The sequence below is a fragment of the Carettochelys insculpta genome, chromosome 2 (genome assembly GCF_033958435.1).
Source record: "Carettochelys insculpta isolate YL-2023 chromosome 2, ASM3395843v1, whole genome shotgun sequence".
Taxonomy (NCBI): domain Eukaryota; kingdom Metazoa; phylum Chordata; order Testudines; family Carettochelyidae; genus Carettochelys; species Carettochelys insculpta.
Window position 1 is genome coordinate 210,614,422 of NC_134138.1, and position 20,261 is coordinate 210,634,682.

General features: G+C 42.3%; 1 protein-coding gene across 1 annotated transcript in view; it reads right to left on the minus strand.

Annotated features, from left to right (window-relative positions):
* The window catches only part of KCNH8 (potassium voltage-gated channel subfamily H member 8), a 428,672-nt gene that overhangs the window by 212,166 nt on the left and 196,245 nt on the right, over positions 1-20,261 (minus strand). The window contains exons 4-5 of the mRNA XM_074986135.1: positions 19,045-19,172; positions 9,571-9,811 (exon numbers count right to left, since the gene is read on the minus strand). Of these exons, the coding sequence (XP_074842236.1) occupies positions 9,571-9,811; positions 19,045-19,172 (369 nt within the window). The remainder of the gene's footprint in view (positions 1-9,570; positions 9,812-19,044; positions 19,173-20,261) is intronic.

Here is a 20,261-nt window from a genome sequence, read left to right on the forward strand (position 1 = left end):
AATACAACAAAGCAAACAACTGTGCGCCACCAAAAAAGAAAACCAGGGAGGAGAACAGGGAGAACTATTTACATGGGGGGGACAGGGCAAACGGGGGCACCAAAAAAAAAAGAGTCCAACTATATACAACAAGGGGGGGGACACGTCCTGGGCCCCTCGCCCCTATAGCCCAGCACTGGGCGTGCCCGGCCAGGAGCCCCGCCGTGCCTGCAGTCTAGTCCGCGGCTGGGTGGGAGCGGGCTGGACCGGAAGGTATCGGTGCCGGAGAGTCTCAGGTGGCTCCAGGGGTCCCTCGGCGCTCTGGCCCTCGCGGGTGGGTGGTGGGGCGACGGCGGACGGCCTGGCGGCGGCCGGAGCAGCTGGTGGTGGGGCTGCAGGAGCGGGCAGGGCGGGTGATGGGTCGGCCGGGGCGGCATGGGGGGCCAGGTAGTCGACAAGCCGGTTAAATGTCTGCATATAGGTCCCCCATGCCTCCTGGCGCCAGGCCAGCGCCCGCTCCTGCAGCTGGAGGTGCTGCTCCGAGACCTCCAGCTGCCGGCAGAGGATGGCCAGCAGCTGGGGGTCCGTCGCCGTCGCCGGTAGTAGGCGCGGGGTCCGCCGTCTAGCCCTCCACGGGGCCGGTTGTTCCTCGGCCGAGGGGCTGCCCTGGAGCGATGGTCCCGGAGGGCTCTCCGGGACAACTGAGGCCTCGCCGGCGCTCTCTTCTGGTCCTTCGGATGGTGCAGGTGCAGGTGCAGGACACAGGAGAGGAGGGGGGAAAGAAGAATGGAGACAGGCGTTAGTGTGGGCCCCGAGCTGTGGCCTCTGTCCCCCCCCGCCCTGTGCTGCAGGTTCCCCATCCCCGTCCCCGGGAGATGCTGCTGTGATGGATGGGGTTCAGGGGTCCCCCTGCCCTGCACCCCGTCCCCTGGTGGGAGCGACTCTCACTTCACCCCGCAGGGTCTGAGAGCAGGAGAGCTTTCTTAGGCCACAGATGGCCAGTTTCTGGCAGGAGTGACAGCACCAGCTGTCGGAAGAGACAGTCCTTCCAACCCGTCGTGGGGAGAAGACCCCAAGGGGAGCCCCTCTGGGATGCAGCTTTCCCCCTCCTCTGGCTGGCTGCCTACCAGCTCTCCCTTCCCCTAGCCTCTACCTGTGGCCCCCGCCCTCGCCCCCCAATTCCAGGCCAGCTCGGCTCCTCCCTCCTGTTGGTTCAGGGCAGAGGTGTCACCTGCCAGCTGTAGCGCCAGGATCCTCCTTTGGCCCTGGGAGCTCTTCGGCTCTTGTGGCTCATATGTAGCCTGAGTCTCCCTTTGGCACTCCCCCCACTCCATCACATGCTGCTGCTGCGGGGTGTCCCACCCCCTCCGCCCGGGGGCCCCTCGAGGTTCCGCTCCCCCTCTGGCCTGGGGATGGGGCATGGCACTGTCATGCAGGGTGGGGGGGGGGCAGGGGCTGATGGCTGCAGTGCTGTGAGGGCCATGGCCCTGGTGTCCTTGGGGCCATGGCCATGTGAGCGTGTGGGGGGCCCTGGACACATCTCTGTTACCCCCGCCCCTCAAGCCCGGGGTGTCCACCAGAGAGGGGTACCTACCTGTGGGTCTGCTCCCACGGTCCGGAGATCCCCGGGGGTCGGAGGCCCTGCTGCTGCTCCGGGATGGCAGGAGGAGGCTCTGCAGGCTGGATTCTGTGGAGGAGGAGCCCCCCCCCCTCCTCCTCCTCCTGCCGCGATGTCCCGGGGATGGCCTCCGGGGGGGGCCCCCGGGGTGCAGGGCTTGCCTCCAGGGTGGACTCCGGCTGCAGGGCCTGCTGGGGCTCGTCAGCCGAGGTGTCAAGGGTGGCTGGAGGGGAGGAGGTGTGCCGGGGGCCCAGGATGTCCCTGAGCTCCCTGTAAAAGGGGCAAGTGACGGGGGCGGCCCCAGATCGGCTGGCCGCATCCTGGGCCCAGGCATAACCCTGCCGCAGCTCCTTCACCTTACTCCTCACGTGATCCGGAGTGCGGGCAGGGTGACCCCGGGCAGCCAGGCCGTCGGCCAGCCGAGCGAACGCATCCACGTTCCGCCTCTTGCTCCCCATTACCTGGAGCACCTCCTCCTCGCTCCAGAGCCCCAGCAGGTCCCGCAGCTCGGCCTCCGTCCAGGAGGGGCCCCGCTGCCGCTTCCCAGAGTGGCTGGCCCTCTGGCTGGGCTGGCTGCCCTGGCTCCCCTTGGGGGGGGGTCCCCTGGGGGCGCTGGGGGTGCTGCTGGCTTGCCATCGCCGCTGGCTGGGTGGCTGAGGGCTGTGCAGGCTCGCCGCGTGTGCAGGCTGCAGCCTGCACGTTGCCTCAGCTTCCTGCAGAGTCAGGGAGGGGGAGGGGACCTTTAAGGGGCCGCTCCACGCGGCCACCAGTGAGCTGAGGGGCTGGAGACAGCGTCTCTCAACCCCCCAGCTGATGGCCGCCATGGAGGACCCGGCAATTTCGACGTTGCGGGACGCGGATCGTCTACACTGTCCCTACTTCGACGTTGAACGTTGAAGTAGGGCGCTATTCCTATGTCCTCATGAGGTTAGCAACTTCGACGTCTCGCCGCCTAACATTGAAGTTAACTTCGAAATAGCGCCCGACGCGTGTAGCCGCGACGGGCGCTATTTCGAAGTTAGTGCCGCTACTTCGAAGTAGCGTGCACGTGTAGACACAGCTATGGAGAGCAGGGACCCAAGTGCAGGGCTCAGGGGCATTGTGGGTTATATACGGAACACCCCGGAGGCTAATACATTTGATTTTAAGACGTGGTGCTTCCACACTGCCTTTTAATTGAACTTCTGAATTCGAGCTTGACACTATACCCATCAGGTAACAGTGACAGTGTAATCTCGATATTGATGCTCCCAAAATCAAGCCAATGGTATTTAAAGTGAAGACAGTCACATGGCAATATTGAGCTAACTGCCTCAAATTCGCATTTGTCTCATGGTGCGATGCAGCCTGAACAGGTTTTGAGGAATCAGCCTTCAGGGGGCCTTCTGTCTGTCCAGAGGAGGGGTGCTTGGGTGCCAAATTCTTGGACAAATAAAAGCTTCCATTGACTGTTTCAAAGCATGCTAACTAAACACTTTTAGATTTTCTTCAGCAAAGCACATAACTTGTAAGAGCTCCTAACACGATAAGAATTTCCCTAGAAATAGCCAATAATCATTCATTAGCCTCCTTATCATCAAAGAAACTTCTGGGGGCAGGAAGTGGGGGACAAAACATTAAATTCAGACAACTAGAATCAAGGTCAATTCACCACATTTCCACCTCACACCCTTCTCTCATATCCTTTCACTTCATATGTCCCAATCAGTGCAACTGCATCTTTCAACTGTTTTTATCTGCCTAAGCAAAGCCAGATTTTGATCTTGACTCTGTGGTATCCTCACTTCCAGTTTGCGGTGAGATAGCAGGGGTTAAATGTGCAAGGTAGTTGCTTTTTATATCAAACCCAGTTCTTTCACAGCATAGAGAATACACAAAACCTTCATGCACAATGGAAAAGAACAGCATAATGATTGACTGAGGTCCTTACCACATGTATTCCACAGCAAGTCCAAACCAATTACCTGACTCTAAAATATCATTTGAAAGAGCTCTGAAACAAATGGTAAAATACATATATTGTCTTAGTCACCAACTAAATCCTTTTTAAAAAAAATTGTGGATGTAAGAGCTTAAATTCACTAGAGTTGAGGATTTCTTTCTGGATCCAATAATTATTTTAAAAGTAATTTTAATCAGCTTTTTAGGTAGGCTTTTTCATCAAGGTGCAGACATAGATAAATATTTATTTTATAGCGTCTAACACTCGATAAGATCTATACACAAAAGTGAAAAGGAGGATAAGAAAATGTCTTGGAATAATAGTTGCATGAAAACAAAATGCCAAAATAATACTTTAGTATGTATACAATTTAACAAATTAAAATTAGGTTAAATTCTGAAAGAGAAACTGTGTCTCCCTCTAAAATATTAAAATATATTCTTACACCTAATCTTTGCTTTTGAGAATTTCAAAAGCTATAGCACTTAAACCCACAGCTTGACTTACTATAGAGAGACAACCTCTCATTTAATCTGAACACTTCACTCCATTCACCAGGGTACTGACTCAGGAAAGCATTTGAACATGCCCTTAATCTTAACAATGTGCTTAAATCCCATTGACTTTCATGGGATTTAGTCATGTGATCAAGTGCTTTGCTAGGAATGCTTTCCTGAATCACAGCTCAGATGAGCCTGAGTCTTTCACTCAAAGCAAAGGATTTACCCAAAGCACTTTAACAGACATATCTTTTCTCAAAGGAAAGCAACAGTCCACATCCTATTAACTTTCTTGATAACTGGAAAGCAGCAGACACAGTAGTCTATTGTTCTTTCTCATGAAACATCGCATATATCTAGAAACTGCAAGTGGTATTGTCCCTCCTATTGTGAGTACTTTACTCTGATCAATGATATTGCTAAAAATGAGACCATAACTTACCTAAAATTTAAAAAGTTTAACAAAACTATGGGTGAATAAAGATTATCTAAAATTCTGAGATATCCAAAAGAGATTTAAAACAGACACAAGTGTCTTCAGCAGTGCTTTTTTTGTGCTGGTACTTGCCAACACCAGAACCTCGGCAGCACAGCGTGTGATTGGCTGGAGGTAAGGAGCAGGCTGAGTACTGGCTCCTTTTTTTGTTTTTGTTTTTGTTTTTGTTTTTGTTTTGTTTTGTTTTGTTTTTTAACGACAGAAAAAGCACTGGTCTTCAGTATCTGGAAGTACAGTGACACTGTAGTCCAAGTACAAGAAACTGATTACAATCAGTTCCCTCACTCTGCTAATCTTGAAGAAGTTTCCTCAAAGCTTTCTTGATGTCTCCCTAAAATTGTACAAATTTTCCATCAAAAGTAACCAATCAAAGTCAACAAAGTCCTCAAGCTTGTGTCCCATTGAATTTAGTGTGCTTATTCATATTCCAAAAGTTAAGTGCATGCTTAAGGGTTTTTTTGCACTGGGGCACAGATGAACATTAAACCTATTTTCCACTCCCACACAAATATGAAAGAACCAATATAATAACTTTTAATATTCCTGTGTTGGGAAGAACACCGCAGCGGTCAAACACTCCGGCATTTAATTTCAAAAAGGGGAATTACACTAAAATGAGGAAGCTAGTTAAACAGAAACTAAAAGGTAGAGTAACTAAACTAAAATCCCTGGAAGCTGCATGGAAACTGTTTAAAGACACTATACTAGAAGCCCAACTTAAATGTATACCCCAAATAAAAAAACACAGTAAGAGAGCTAACAAAGAACCACCATGGCTTAACAGCCATGTTAAAAAGGCAGTGAGAGAGAAAAGGGCAGCTTTTAAAAAGTGGAAGTCAAATCCTAGTGAGGAAAATAGAAAGGAACACAAACACTCCCAAATTAAGTGTCATAATGTAATAAGAAAAGCCAAAAAAGATTTTGAGGAACAGCTAGCCAAAAATTCAAAAAACGATAGTAAAATGTTTTTTAAATACATTAGAAGCAGGAAGCCCGCTAAAAAAGCAGTGGGGCCCTTGGACGATAAAGATATAAAAGGAGCGATCAAGGAAGACAGTGCCATTGCGGAGCGATTAAATGATTTCTTTGCTTCAGTCTTCACGGCTGAGGATGTTACAGAGGTTCCTAAATCTGAGCCAGCCTTTTTAGGTGACAAATCTGAGGAACTCACTCAGATTGAAGTGACATTAGAGGAGGTTTTGGAGTTAATTGATAAGCTGAATAGTAACAAGTCTCCAGGACCAGACGGCATTCACCCAAGGGTTCTGAAAGAACTCAAATGTGAAATTGCGGAGTTATTAACAGTGGTTTGTAACCTATCCTTTAAATCCACTTTGGTACCAAATGACTGGAAGACGGCCAATATAACGCCAATATTTAAAAAAGGCTCTAGAGGAGACCCTGGCAATTATAGACCGATAAGTTTAACATCAGTACCAGGCAAATTAGTAGAAACACTAGTAAAGAATAAAATTGCAAGGCACGTAGAAGAGCACGAATTGTTGGGCAAAAGTCAGCATGGTTTCTGCAGAGGGAAGTCGTGTCTAACTAATCTATTAGAATTCTTTGAAGGGGTTAATAAACATGCGGACAAGGGGCACCCAGTGGACATAATATACCTAGATTTCCAGAAAGCCTTTGACACGGTCCCACACCAAAGGCTTTTATGTAAATTAGGCGGTCATGGGATAGGAGGAAAGATCCTTTCATGGATCGGGAATTGGTTAAAAGACAGAAAACAAAGGGTGGGAATAAATGGTAAATTTTCACAATGGAGGAGGGTAACTAGTGGTGTTCCCCAGGGGTCAGTCCTGGGACCGATCCTGTTCAACTTGTTCATCAATGATCTAGAAAATGAGGTAAGCAGTGAGGTGGCAAAGTTTGCAGATGACACCAAGTTGTTCAGGACAGTCAAAACCAAAACAGATTGTGAAGAACTACAAAAAGATCTCAGCAAACTGAGTGATTGGGCAGCAAAATGGCAAATGAAATTTAATGTGGGTAAGTGTAAGGTAACGCATGTTGGAAAAAATAACCCAAATTACACGTACTACATGATGGGGTCAAATTTAGCTACGACAGATCAGGAAAGGGATCTTGGAGTTATAGTGGATAGTTCTCTGAAGACATCCACGCAGTGTGCAGCGGCAGTTAGTAAGGCAAATAGTATGTTAGGAATTATTAAAAAAGGGATCGATAATAAGACAAAAGATATCATACTTCCCCTATATAAAACTATGGTATGCCCACATCTTGAGTACTGCGTGCAGATGTGGTCTCCTCACCTCAAAAAAGATATATTGGCATTAGAAAAGGTTCAGAAAAGGGCGACTAAGATGATTAGGGGCTTGGAACGGGTCCCATATGGGGAGAAGCTAGAGAGACTGGGACTTTTCAGTTTGGAAAAGAGGCGATTGAGGGGCGATATGATAGAGGTATATAAAATCATGAATGGTGTGGAGAAAGTGAATATAGAAAAATTATTTACCTTTTCCCATAATACAAGAACTAGGGGACACCAAATGAAATTGATGGGTAGTAGGTTCAAAACTAATAAAAGGAAATTTTTCTTCAAACAGCGCACAGTCAACCTGTGGAACTCCTTGCCTGAGGAGGCTGTGAAGGCCAGGACTCTATTAGGGTTTAAAAAAGAGCTCGATAAATTTTTGCAGGTTAGGTCCATAAATGGCGATTAGCCAGGGATAAAGTATGGTGCCCTAGCCTTCAGAACAAGGGCAGGAGATGGATGGCAGGAGATAAATCACTTGATCATTGTCTTCTGTTCTCCTTCTCTGGGGCACCTGGCATTGGCCACCATTGGCAGATGGGATGCTGGGCTGGATGGACCTTTGGTCTGACCCAGTATGGCCATTCTTATGTTCTTATGTTCTTATGTTAACCAGTCCTTACAAAAAATAAATAGAAACCCTAAAAGATCTAAGCATCAGAACAACAGACCCCAAAATTAGAAAATCCAGCCTTTATGTTTAAAATGAACAAAAGGGGACCTGGGGACAGGGAGGATAAAAGAGAACAAATGAAACAATTACTAAAAGAACTGTCTGAAAAAAAGGTAAAAGGTATTAGATACATTTTTAGCATGATGCTCGAGATTCTCATTATTGTTCCCTGGAACTGGGCACATAAGTGACTCTTAGCACACCAAAAATTTTACCCCATATGCTTATTCGTGATTTTTTTTCCCACTTTCTTCACTCACTACCTCACAGAGCCAGGAGCTAGCCCAAGGAATAGCAGGCAAAGATCAGAGAAATAATGAAAAATAAAGAGAATATCTGTGTATGCATCACAGATACCTCACAGTTTATGATTTATTGATATCAGAGTTGTGCATTCCCACCCAAAAACTGAAAGAAAAAAGCAATGCTGGTCTTTAAATCTTCTGTTTTGCTTCATATTAGTAATACTACAAATAAATCACATAGACGCAGTATATGTTTTCTCACACTCACTTTCCAATTACTAAGCCAACCGGTTATCTGCATTCTGTATAGTAAGGGAATTGATCATCAGGTTATTTTAACTATGAATATACATTATTTTCACCTCCTACCCACACTCCAGTGGAGCTAATGGAATTTTTACATTGTAATGAGTAGTCACTTTATAACTGGATTAGAAAACCACTCACACATTTTACAAAAGACAAAAATTCTCCTCTCCGATAAGCATCTCAGATAGTACATCTCTATGGCATATTCTTCAAGGTTATGGATACCATGAACAATTAATGTGGAATAAAGAAAGACTAATAGAGATATGCCATGAGTTTCAGGGAAAATAATTTTACCTTAAATCTGCTTTTGAACTCTACTTCCAAGGGTGAAGTGACAATTTCAGGGCTTTCACTAAGAATCATCCCTGCTAGCCATTCTTATACTGAAGTTAGACAAATTTTTATCAGTGAAGGGAAAGAAAAAACATTTTTTCAAGATGATCTTAATTTAAAACTCCTCTCACCTCCCACTTCTTGAGCTTCCTCGTTTAAAAATAGCCTACATTTGGCATTTGGTGTATATGAAGTTTTGGGTTTTGTTCTTATTTCATCTGCACGAGCTTATCTCTCATTGCAAATCACTTTTTTAAAGGAAAATGTACAGTATTTCCCATTTAATTGTGTACTTTAGATATTTTATTTTCAGATTTTCTTACTCTGCCAATAATTTTATTCTCTATTCCCATCGTTTCCTTTCCACCATATCCCATTCTCAAGCCTCTGTAGGTTAAATAAAATCCTATTCAACTTTCCATCTTTCTCCAAAAAAATGCTTTACACCTATATATTTGACACAGGTGGTAGTATACTCTTTATATACTCTATCTACACATTTTTAAGCAATAAAAAACAGAACTAGATTGAAAGTACAAAAAGTTCCTACATCCTTCCTGTTATAATCATAGGCCTATGGTCATTTTTTTCTGTGTTCATAAAGAAAAGGAATGAATTTCCGAAAAGAAATTCCAAGAATCATGAAACAGCCAGCAGGAATAATTCTGTTGCCCAACATATTGTATTTTTGCCTCAAAGTTCTGGAGAGATAATTGCTCAAGTGGTCACAGAGCAAACACAGTTTAAGAATTTGAGGAAGTAACAAGCAAAAAAGCAAAATGTGCCCTTCAAATATCAACATTAGATAGACTACAGAATATAACCGGACTGTACCAATGTGACCTGTGTTGTAATGAAATAGGAAAATAATTTCCAGCATGAAAATCATATTGCAATCATTTTAAGATGATCTCTGCATTGAAACTACAACAGGAAACCTAACAAGAAACCACATTTTGATAAGAGTCATGGTAAATATACTAGAATAAAGAAACCATCACATATCTGCAAACCAAAATAAAACAAAAAAAACCTCTCTTAGGACGTACTTCTGAGAAACCGAATAGTTCCAAAAAGTTACGTAACTGCCTGATCATTGTTCTGCATTTTTCCACTAAAATTTAGATATTCTAAAAAAAAAAACAAAAAAAAAAACAAATTCAGAAAACAGAAAAATTATCTTACCTATGATAAAAAGAATTTCCACTGCAATGTCACTGACAGTTGTGCTTCGAGTTGTAGATAGCTCATCATTGCCAATAAAACAAACATTGTAAGGTACAGTCACAGCAACATAAAACGTTGCCAGTAAAATAAGCCAGTCCCAGCCAGCTTTAAAAGTGCTAAAATGCAACAGTATGAATTTGGACTTTTTTGCATCTGAAACTTTGTATTCCGGAAATGCTGGTTTATCTACAAAAACATTCTGAAAGAGAAAGAATGGAAGAAGTCAGGCAAAAATATCTGGCCTCAAATTATATTTCAATAAATTTGACGCTTAAGGTTATAAGCACACTCTAGAAACATTTGTGACCAATTACAGCTGGGCAAATATTTCAAAACTATTACTACTTTCTTTTTTTTTTTTTTGTGGTAAAGAACATTCAAAATTACAAAGAGATTAACTCTGAGTGTATTTGTAAACCCTGCTGTGTTTATAAATACTCTTACAAATAGTCCTATAACCAAAAATCATTTGCTAGAATATTTCCCCAAACAAAAAATATTAAGCAAATATTGCATTATTTAGGAAAGAGGTTTTTCCATCCATAAGCTATAGCAAACAGCATTGAAATCTGATCATGAGTGTTAAATACATTCAATTAGGGAATAAAAATACATCCCCTGACCTGCCCAGCCAGCAGAAACTATTCATTTTAATATACCAATTTTCACAATAAACCACGTGAGAAAAAACTACACACCGAATTATTCGCGGAATTTATCTGATAAACAAGTTTCAAAAACAAATGTGGGGAAAATCTATTTGCCAATCATTCATGCAAAAAAACAGAATTCACTCAATATATTATGAATTAATCATATGACCTTGTAGGAGAAATAGTAACAGAGAGATAGCCATGCTAGTCTGTATACTATCAAAACAAAAAAGCAGGCCAGTAGCACTTTAAAGACTAATAAAATAGTTTATTGGGTGATGAGCTTTCGCAGGACAGACCCACTTCTTCATATCATAGCCATACCAGAACAGACCCAATATTTAAGGCTCTCTGTGCTTTTTTGTTTTGTAGGAGAAAGTTTATTTTAATTTGTATGAGACAGAGAGACACATACATGCATATTTTATTTAACTTTAGTGTGATATGAAGTTGTTTAAAGTGATAAAAGGATTTAGTCCTGACATAAAAAGTAGTACCTATATTTTTCTCTTGAATTATACAATTAAGGGATTTAACAACAACTTTACAATTGGTCTGATCCAAGAAACTTTAATTTTTGTGATAGGTCTCATTTATTACATAAGGATTTCCAAGATCATTGCAGAAGTTGTAAGTGAACTGAACCACAAAGGTAATAATTTTCTTTTAAATAATTTTATTTACGTTATTGGTAAATATTTCCCTAGGGAGTTAGCAGAACTAATGCACAGTGCATATTTGCACCAAGGAAGTTTAGAGTACTGGCTGTTATTACTGCAACTTAAAGTTGCAAAATTAAAAGCATCAATTCTAACTGGAGTCAGCAGCAGTTTACCTGATGGAATCTGCACATTAATGACTCAGGGAAAAATCCTATTTTTCTATTACATTGATTTTTTTTGAATTTAGCTTGGGTCTGTGCTTTTGGTTGGTGTCTTTTGGTTGATGTTGATATCTCCTGGAAGGAGATATTCCTTAGCCCACAGATAAACAGTCTGTTAAAGAGCTCACCCAAACTAATGCTAGCCCTATCATATATGAAACTGAACTAAGACACAGATGGTGCCTTCCAACAAGCTTGTATAGGGGGCATGGTTCGGCCCTAAGTGCACAAACTCTTCAATAGGTTAACTTTGCAAAGCACAAGTCTCACTTTTGCAGAAAAGTCACTTTGCATTTTGGAAATGGACAGATTCTGATCTTGGTTGCACTAGTGTGATCCAGTTAAGTCTGGATTTGCCCCAGAGTATTCAAAATCTGATATTGTCCCAAAATTTTGCTTTGCTCATCCCAGGGTGACAGTAACATTCCTTTATACATACAATGAAGTTGTCACAAACAATGAAAAAAAAAAAGACTATACACTATCTTTTTAAACTAGAAAAGAAAAAAAAATAGGATTGCTCAACCATCACATTCACCTGACACTTAAAGCTATCATTATGAAAGCTTGTCTCCCATGATATACAACATGCATAGTTTAGGGACTTGATATCCAAGTTGCTTACAATCAGTAAAAATTATTCAGATAGCTATTCACTTCCAGTGTAGCATCTCTTATGGGTACATCTACATTGCACCTGGAAAATGCATTAGCTTTGTTGAATCTTGCTTGCTAAAAATTGGTGTAGCCATCAATATCAAGGGCAATGTCTTTGGCCAATTGTCTTCCTGCAAACCGACATAAAGCCTGGTTACCGCAAATCTATATAGAACCTGGGTATATACTCAGGCAGCTGGCCAAAGTCAGTGCTTGTACTACCCCAGGCAACTCTGATATTGTTAGAGCATTAACTTGAGCAGAGCTAGTGTGCACCTGTCTACCTGGACTGGGAATCACACTTCCCAGCTGTAGCATAGGCATTCCCTACAAGATGAGTTCTATTTTAGTGAAGAACATTTCCCAAGCAAGGCAGAAATACATTTTGTGAAAATTATCAGTCTTTATTTTTCCTTCTATATTGACATGGAACATTTTTACAAAATTGTTCTTTCCCTAAAGTAATGAAGATGCTGATGTGTATTTTGAAATAAGCTATTCCACAATAACTCTTCCTGAATAGCTTATTTCAGAATAATGCTGCTGTGTAGAGATACCCTTACAGGTCTGCCAACACACAGGTCTGCAGGATTCTTACAATATATTTGTACACAGTACTTAACGTCTTCGGTTCCCAATCTCCCTTTGGCCTTTAGATATTAGCAAACTATAAATTGTAGCAACTATAAATTGTAATCACACAACAATAATCATTTTTTCTTCTAATAATATCTTCATGTTTTCCTTCCTTGCTTTGAGCTATTGTTCAAAGTTCTCCCTTAAAATATTCCAGTGAATATGTTTACAGGCTGATACCAGCCTTGGATAACAGTCATCTCTTTGTTAGAATCTTTTGGGTCATCCTATACTCATGACAGAATTTCATATGTCTGAAAGAATTGTTCTCTCTCCTAAATCTACCACTCTTAACATCTTTTTTCTGTTATGTTTTTTCACAGCTTGGGGACGGGGGGTGGTGTTCTTGTCTGCCCTAGCTATAGGCCTGGGTGATTTTAATTATGTTGCAGTACAGCTTGAAATATATTTTTCCTAAGCAGAAAGAATCCTGAGCTTGAAAAGAATCACATTTGTTCCTCTGCTTAAAGTACTTAATAGTAAGTGCTACAGTTCTTATCTTCACTTTTTCTCAGCGCTTAGTTCATTGTTTAAATTCCTGATTTATTTAGTTTTCCCTTAGGAACTGAAAAGGCAATGGGAAAGACAATGGTCAATGCAGCATGGCTCATGTGATCAGTGCCTTAGAGCTGCCACTGTGATACAACTATGAACACCAAAGTTGTAGCTTGGAAAACAAATCAGTTTTTAGAAGTCAGTTATCTCGCTGTCAGTTAAGTCTCTTTATTGATATGCTTTCTAATTCAGGACCAAGATGTGTCTTTAACACGCAGCTCTGAGCGTGGGATGGTGCAGACCGTAGTGTATTTCCCAAGTTCTACAGAGAACAGAGGGCAGTTAACACTACAATTAAACACTCAGCTGACTTGGGCTCCTGTGGCCCAGGCTTTGGAGCTGTAAAATTTGCAATGTAGATGGCTGGGCCCAAGCTCTAGTATCCTGTGAGGGCTGCAGAGTCTGGACTCCAGTCTGAGCCCAAACATCAGCTGCACAGTGTTAGAGCTCTGTAGCCCAGGGTAATGATTATTTGTAATTAAAAATAATATTACTATATCACTTTGTTTCCAGTGAGTCAAAAATAATGCGGGAGGAACAGAAGCCCTGCCAGTGCCTAAAACCAAACTCAACACTAACCCCTTGAATAGATGGCCAATGTCCAAAAATGGCCAATATAGCATAAATTCTGCTACTTCTCAAATGCTTCTCAGTATTGTTGTAGCAACACTTGGCTCTGGGGCTAGACAACCCACAGGAAAACAACAGAGCACTGGAACCACCAGCAGCCCCACTATCAGAATCTTCCCCTTCCCCCAGTGCCTCCTGGCAGGCCCAGTAATTAGCACCTCATACTCAACACTTCCCAAAGATCAGATGTTCCATGGTGTTAAGAGATTCTGGGAGAGAGAGCAGTGTTAGTGCATTACGCTCAGGGGAGAGTGTGGAACTGAAAAGGGAAGAAGCAGGAAGAGGTGAGATGTTGTGGGAAGAATCAGGACAGAAGTGGGGCTTGTGGGACATGGTGGAGTGGTGGTAAGGCATGGACAGAGCCAGGGGAGCACTCCCCAGCAGAACAGAAACTCAGCACCTGTGTCCCAGGTCCCACACCTCCCCTAGAAACAGCCCTGAAAACATCCTTTTAGACACCTGTTCTGAGTGTGAAAAAAGATTCTGGAGAAAGGGACAGTGTTAAACAGAGTATTATAATTCACTCTGCTTAATTTAATCATTTTTGTTCATTTTAAAATGCAGCTGTAGGTTGCAGACAAAGATCTGATGAGAACATGTTTTGGCTCTTTGGCCAAATATTAAACTACAGCTTATTAATACAGAGCTAGTGTAGGGCTTTCGTTATGTGAACAGAATATTTATTTTTTCTAGAGACAAAGCCTGATAAAAAAGTATTTTTTCTCCATATCCAAAGACATACTTTTCATCTGTCACCTTATTTCCACATCAAAAACTTCCAGTTGCTGAAAAATAAAAGCTGATAAAATTCAATATCTGTTTCTAAATTCTGTTTAGAAATTATCTTTTATTAATTTTGTAATGTTATATTGAATGTATGTTACACACATAAAAATACAGTAAAAGAGCATTATAGTTGCAATCAAGCTCCCAAAAATAAGGAAATATCAGACTTTTGCTCAGTTATGCAGCTTTAATTTTGTATATTCTTTATGATACAGTCTTTAATTAAATGGTCACAATTTTTTTCTACAGGGCTATTGCCCTATTCAGTACATGGTGATCATTTAATAGCTGCAGTTCACTATTTTTTCTCTCTATTATAAATGTACAGTCTCAGGACTTATTTATTATTTGCACATTATTTGTACCCAGCTTTGAAAAAGGAATTGCTAATTTCCTCAAGGGCCTATCTATGGAAATCATCACTAATATCTGAATGCTTCACAAAAATTACTTTGTTTTCATAATCTTCTTGTAATGGTGAAGGGGATGGTACAATCCCCATTTTACAAATGGGGAGCTACAGCAGATGCATTATTAAGGTCAAAAGTATCCATTAATTCTTATGTGCTGGAAGCAGAGGTGGTGGGGGTGTTGGCTTGAAGTGGTTTCCATCGTATACAGGGTTCACAGTTTGGTTCAATGTGATGTCAGCACCCCCTTATAAAAATTGCACCAGTACCTCTGCATTAATTTGGCACGCCCAATCTTACACACCTTGGACCTGATTTTTCAGAGTATTTAGCACTAACATATTCAAAATACCACTCCCATTGGCTTCAGTTGCATTTATGAGTATTTAGCAGCTCTGCAAATCAGCCCCCAAGGTCTCATGTTAGGCACACAGCAAACAAACACGCAATTTGTGAGCACCTGTGAGAGGTCTGCTTTAAGCCAGTTGCCTCACATTACACAGCCACTATGTGGTAGTGTCAGGAGCGGAATCTAGTTCTCTTGGGCTCTGTCTACACTAGACTGTTTTGTCAACAAAATTTGTGGACTGTCCACACTAAAAATGCATTCTGTTGACATACTGTTGAGAGACCTCTGCACTTTTGATAACAGCTTTCTGCCTCTCCCCCATGAGGCAGAACACCTTTCTTGACAGAATATGTCAATGAAAGAACTCTGTGGATGCTCCAGGGGGCCCTCTGTCAACAGACAGGGCTTCTGGGTCACCAGTCAGCCCTGGCTGCTGTGGTTCCGGTGGGCAGTTCTGTCAAACTTCACTCTGTGGTTGCATCTACACTAGGAACTAACTTTGAAGTTAACTTTGAAGTTAGGTGCTACTTTGAAGTAGCCTGAGGAGAGTCTACACGTTTTCCCTTACTTCGAAGTTAACTTTGAAGTAAAGGAGCCCAACTTTGAAGTCCTTACTCCATTCCCGGGAATGGAGTAGTGCCCTACTTCTAAGTTTAAGTTCAAAGTAGTGTGTGTGTAGACATTCAACTTCGAAGTCTGTTACTTTGAAGTTATTTTTATAGTATAGACATGGCCTTTGAGACCCGTTCCCTCCTACTTACTCTTTCTGAGTTCTGTCTTATTGTTCTCATCTAACCAGTCCCAAACTCCAGTCCTCAGGCTTCTCAGCCTGATGCCAGTCTCCTTACCAGTCACTGCTATTCTTCACCCCTGTATGCCCTGTCACAGGCTGCATCCTCCATTCCTAGTGTCCTTGTAAAGCCATTTCAAGTTCCCCCCAGCTTCTACCCCAGTGTCCTTGTTAGCAGTCCTAGTTCCACCCATCATCTACACCCAGCACCCTGGCTCTCAGTCCCAGTCTGCAACCCGGACTTCATCACCTCTCACTGTTGTGTATACCAACTCCTTGTCCCAGTCTCTTTACCCAGCCAATCCCCGTTCTCATTCCAATCTCAGTCTCACCCTATATACATCAGCTCCCCACACTCCACTACCTTCAGGCCAACCCTGCTTCCCCATCCAATCCCAATCTTCCCTGCACCTAACTCTCATTCCCAATTTCTCTCCGCACCACCAGCCTCAATGCTAGCCTCATTGTCCCAATCTATCCCTGTCAGACACTTCACAGTGTTGGAAGTGTCAGTATATGAGGGCAGTTGCTAAAGAACTTAGGAATTTTCCTTTGAAGTAGCAATGTTTCTGCAGTGGTCACTGACCAAATCATTACCATTTAGATTGTGACATTTAGGCACACACCCTTCTTTGGGGTTAGTAGGAACTGTATTGCCCCAGAGGAGCATCTTAATAATTATGCCACTGAGTGTGCCTCTCTGAATTTGCTCATATACCAGGAACCCTTCTTAAAAGGCCAGGCACTTTCCCTCTTCTATTGCCTGGCAGATTTTCTAGCTGGCAAGTTTGGGTGGGTGGCATGTCGCTCTCAACGTTTCACCTTTGCCTGTGCCCTTTGCTGTTGTTATAAGAGCAGTCTCTGAATTTCCATGAGTGCAAAAACTATGGTTCTTTCCAACTTTTATGTAAGCACCTTATTCACACTCACAACACTGTGGCCATATCTACACTAGCACAAATCTTTGAAATGGCCATGCAAACGGACATTTCAAAGATTACTAATGAGGCACTGAAATGCATATTCATTGCCTCATTAGCATGCCACTGGTTGCGGCTCTTCAAAATTGGCACATTTCACTCCCATGTGGCTCGTCCAGATGGGGGTCCTTTTCGAAAGGACCCCACCAAGTTTGAAACCCCCTTATTCCTATTCTGCTGATAGGAATAAGGGGATTCTGAAGTTCCTGGGGTTTCACTTAGTGCAGATGTAGCCTGTGTGATCTGCACATTTGGCAACCCACCTTTTGCCCAAATGTCAGCGATGTGAGATCAGTGATGTGTCGTGTCCCTCAGGTTTAAGAAACTATAAGAAATATCAGGGCTCAGCACATAAATGAAGCAGTCTCATTTCTGGTTCTTCTGGAGACAGGTAAATGGGATTCCTTTGCAAGGGTTTAATGGGCAGTCAGTCTGACTCACTGGGCTGAGGAGGCAGAGCCCATGAGCCCTGTTTAATGAAAGCAGGGACTGAATGTGCTGATGTGGCATCATAAAGGCTGTGGTCACACTAGCCCCTCCTTTTGGAGGCACTATGGTAATGTGGCACGTTGGGATATGCTAATGAGGCACTGCCATGAATATGCAGCACCTTATTAGCATAATGGTGGCTGCACGTGCTTCGAAACTGCTGGTTTCTAAATGCACGTCGTGCACGTAGCTGGGGGGCCTTTCAAAATGACTTCCTGATTCCGAAAGCCACTTATTCCCATTTGGTTTTGGGAATAAAGGGATTTTGAAATCAGGAGTCTGTTTCAAAAGGCCCCCAGCTACATGGGCGGCTGTGTTTCGAAACTGGCAGTTTTGAAGCATGCATGGTCGCCATTATGCTGATGAGGTGCTGCATATTCATGGTAGTGTCTCATAAGCATATCCCAAAGTGCCACATTACCATAGCCCCTCCAAAAGGAGGGGCTAGTGTGACCACAGCTGAGGTGTTGTGGGACAAGCATAACTAGTATTATTACCTTAGGATTAACCGTAGGACAATTCACTGCAAGATTCTTGATGGGAATGTGGGAGGTGGTGGAGGAACAGTGATGTCACCAACAGTATAAAGTTAAAAGGCGTTGGAGACTTGGATCCAAAGCCTCGGGTGATGTAAATTAGCATCAGTTTCAATGGTGCAAATCTGGGCTATTGCAATTGTGGATTTGACTATTGAGTTGTGAGTACCACTCTGGCAAATCGCTGTCACAATGTAGTGTATGGACATGGGTTAGGGTAGATAGGGATGGGAAGGAAAGTATAGGCATAATGTAAGAATCATGTGTTTCATTTACTGATTAAAATGAATCAAAAACAGAAAAAGCCTAAGGGCTTTCCCCAGAACTTAGTTAATTCATTTTGTGCCTTCTGGGAGGGGAAGGCAGGAATATAATGACAGAAGAACCGATGGTGAACAAAACTGACAAAGTTAAAAAAGAAAACCACAACCACAGAGCAGTTTATTAACTTACTTGTCAGTTATAGTTACTTAGAGATAAACATCAGGATTTTCTTAACACGGAGAGAGTTTTACTGCAAAGTATAGGCACATCAATTTTATAGTGCTGCACCAAGTTTGACATGTTCAAATAAAATATTATTCTTGGAGAAATTGTCTTCTGGATTTCTTGTAACATGTAGGTTTTTATTACTTTAATCCATTCACAGGCTTTGTAGCAAAAGGTATGAAAAGCAATTATGTGAGGAAAAGTGAAAGCTAAAATTAAGTTTTGGGAAATTTTATAAGGCCTTTTCTTTTGGTAAAAATATTTGCATGTGTAATGTCACTAAAAATGTTGTCCTGGTTCATAAACTGCACATGAAAATCCACAGCCATAGCCCTCTACTTGCTGCTCTGTACTGCACTGGCACACACTTTAATCCTCTTGCTATGACAACACTGTGATTAGAGATTTCTCTTATGGATGTGCTGACCTCTTTCAGTGCATTTGTTAGAAGAAACAACTGTACAGATTCGTATGTCAAAGAAAAAGAAAAATAATTAGTAAAGCAGAGTGCATCCGCTTCTCTTCCAGCAGTAAGAGAAAGAATGGGCCCAAAAGAGCAGGGAAAATTAAACATGTGCATTACACCTACGTTATTAAGTTTTAATTTGTTCTTTTCTCTTCTTTGTAGGTGTCCCGAGATATGATAAAGGACAGCTCTACTCCGCCTCCGGGCCGAATCGAAATGCGAACCTGCTCTTCCTCGTCCTTTGCATTTTTCTGTAGAATAAAAGTGAGAGCTTGTTAAATGACAGCTGTTGTCACTTTATCCTGTGAGAGCTGAACCACTGACATTTTAGAGACTCATACAAAAAAGAATATGTATAAGTGTTGTGTACATCTAAATACCTCATTTCAGAAGAAAGGAAAGCAAAAAATCACAATCCCAGAAAAAGGAAAAAAACCCAAAATTTGCTCAAATGAAAAGCAATTCATTATAACTCTCGGCTCCAGACATAAGAAAAATATAGCTCTTTTCTCTCATTTCATTTTCAGAAAATAAGTTGCAACAGATCACTGACCAAAATTAACAGTGGCTTGGATAAATGACCAAGTTCTCACAATCCCATCAGCTTGTTTTTGTCTTGAAAAAAAGAAAAAAAAGTTGGCTATGTAGACTTAGAAATTCTCCTGTACCATGTAATCAAACACAGGCACACAAAAATCCTAACTCATCAGTCTTCCTCAAAGAGAATGCGTTCTGGGCAGGAAGGGTGATTGTTAGGACTGTCCAATTCTCATTTGCCTTTAGAATTGTAATTTTCCTAACACATCACTTGATGCATATGTGAGTGACATGAAATCCATTAAGAGCAAGGACCAAACATTGGAAATTTCTGTGCTTCCTCCTCCCCCAACCCATTCAGATATCAGCAAGTGTCAATCATGCAAGCAAATTCAGGTTTCACTTATAATGAAGTCAAATAATAATAACTCCACAGAAGTCAGTGGAATTACCTTCATTTAATGCTGGAGAAAAGGAGACCAGAGTTTGTCTCATATTCTTCAAAATGTCAAGAACACCACAACTGCCACAATTGAGAAAAGGAATTATGGGACTATAGGAAGGATCTGTTTGTGAAGGATGTCTAATTAAAATCAATGTGGAAAAGACAGGTGAGAAAGTACAATTAGCACAGCCAGAAATTAACAGACAAAAGCAGCATATCTTGGAGCCTGCCAAGGAGAAGTCAGGGAGGCTTGATATATATGGAACTGATATGAAGGTTAATATGCTGTATGAGACTGTTAATGAGACTTGTGGAGAGAGCCATCCTTCTCAACCTCTCCCTGAAGAATGTTACAATG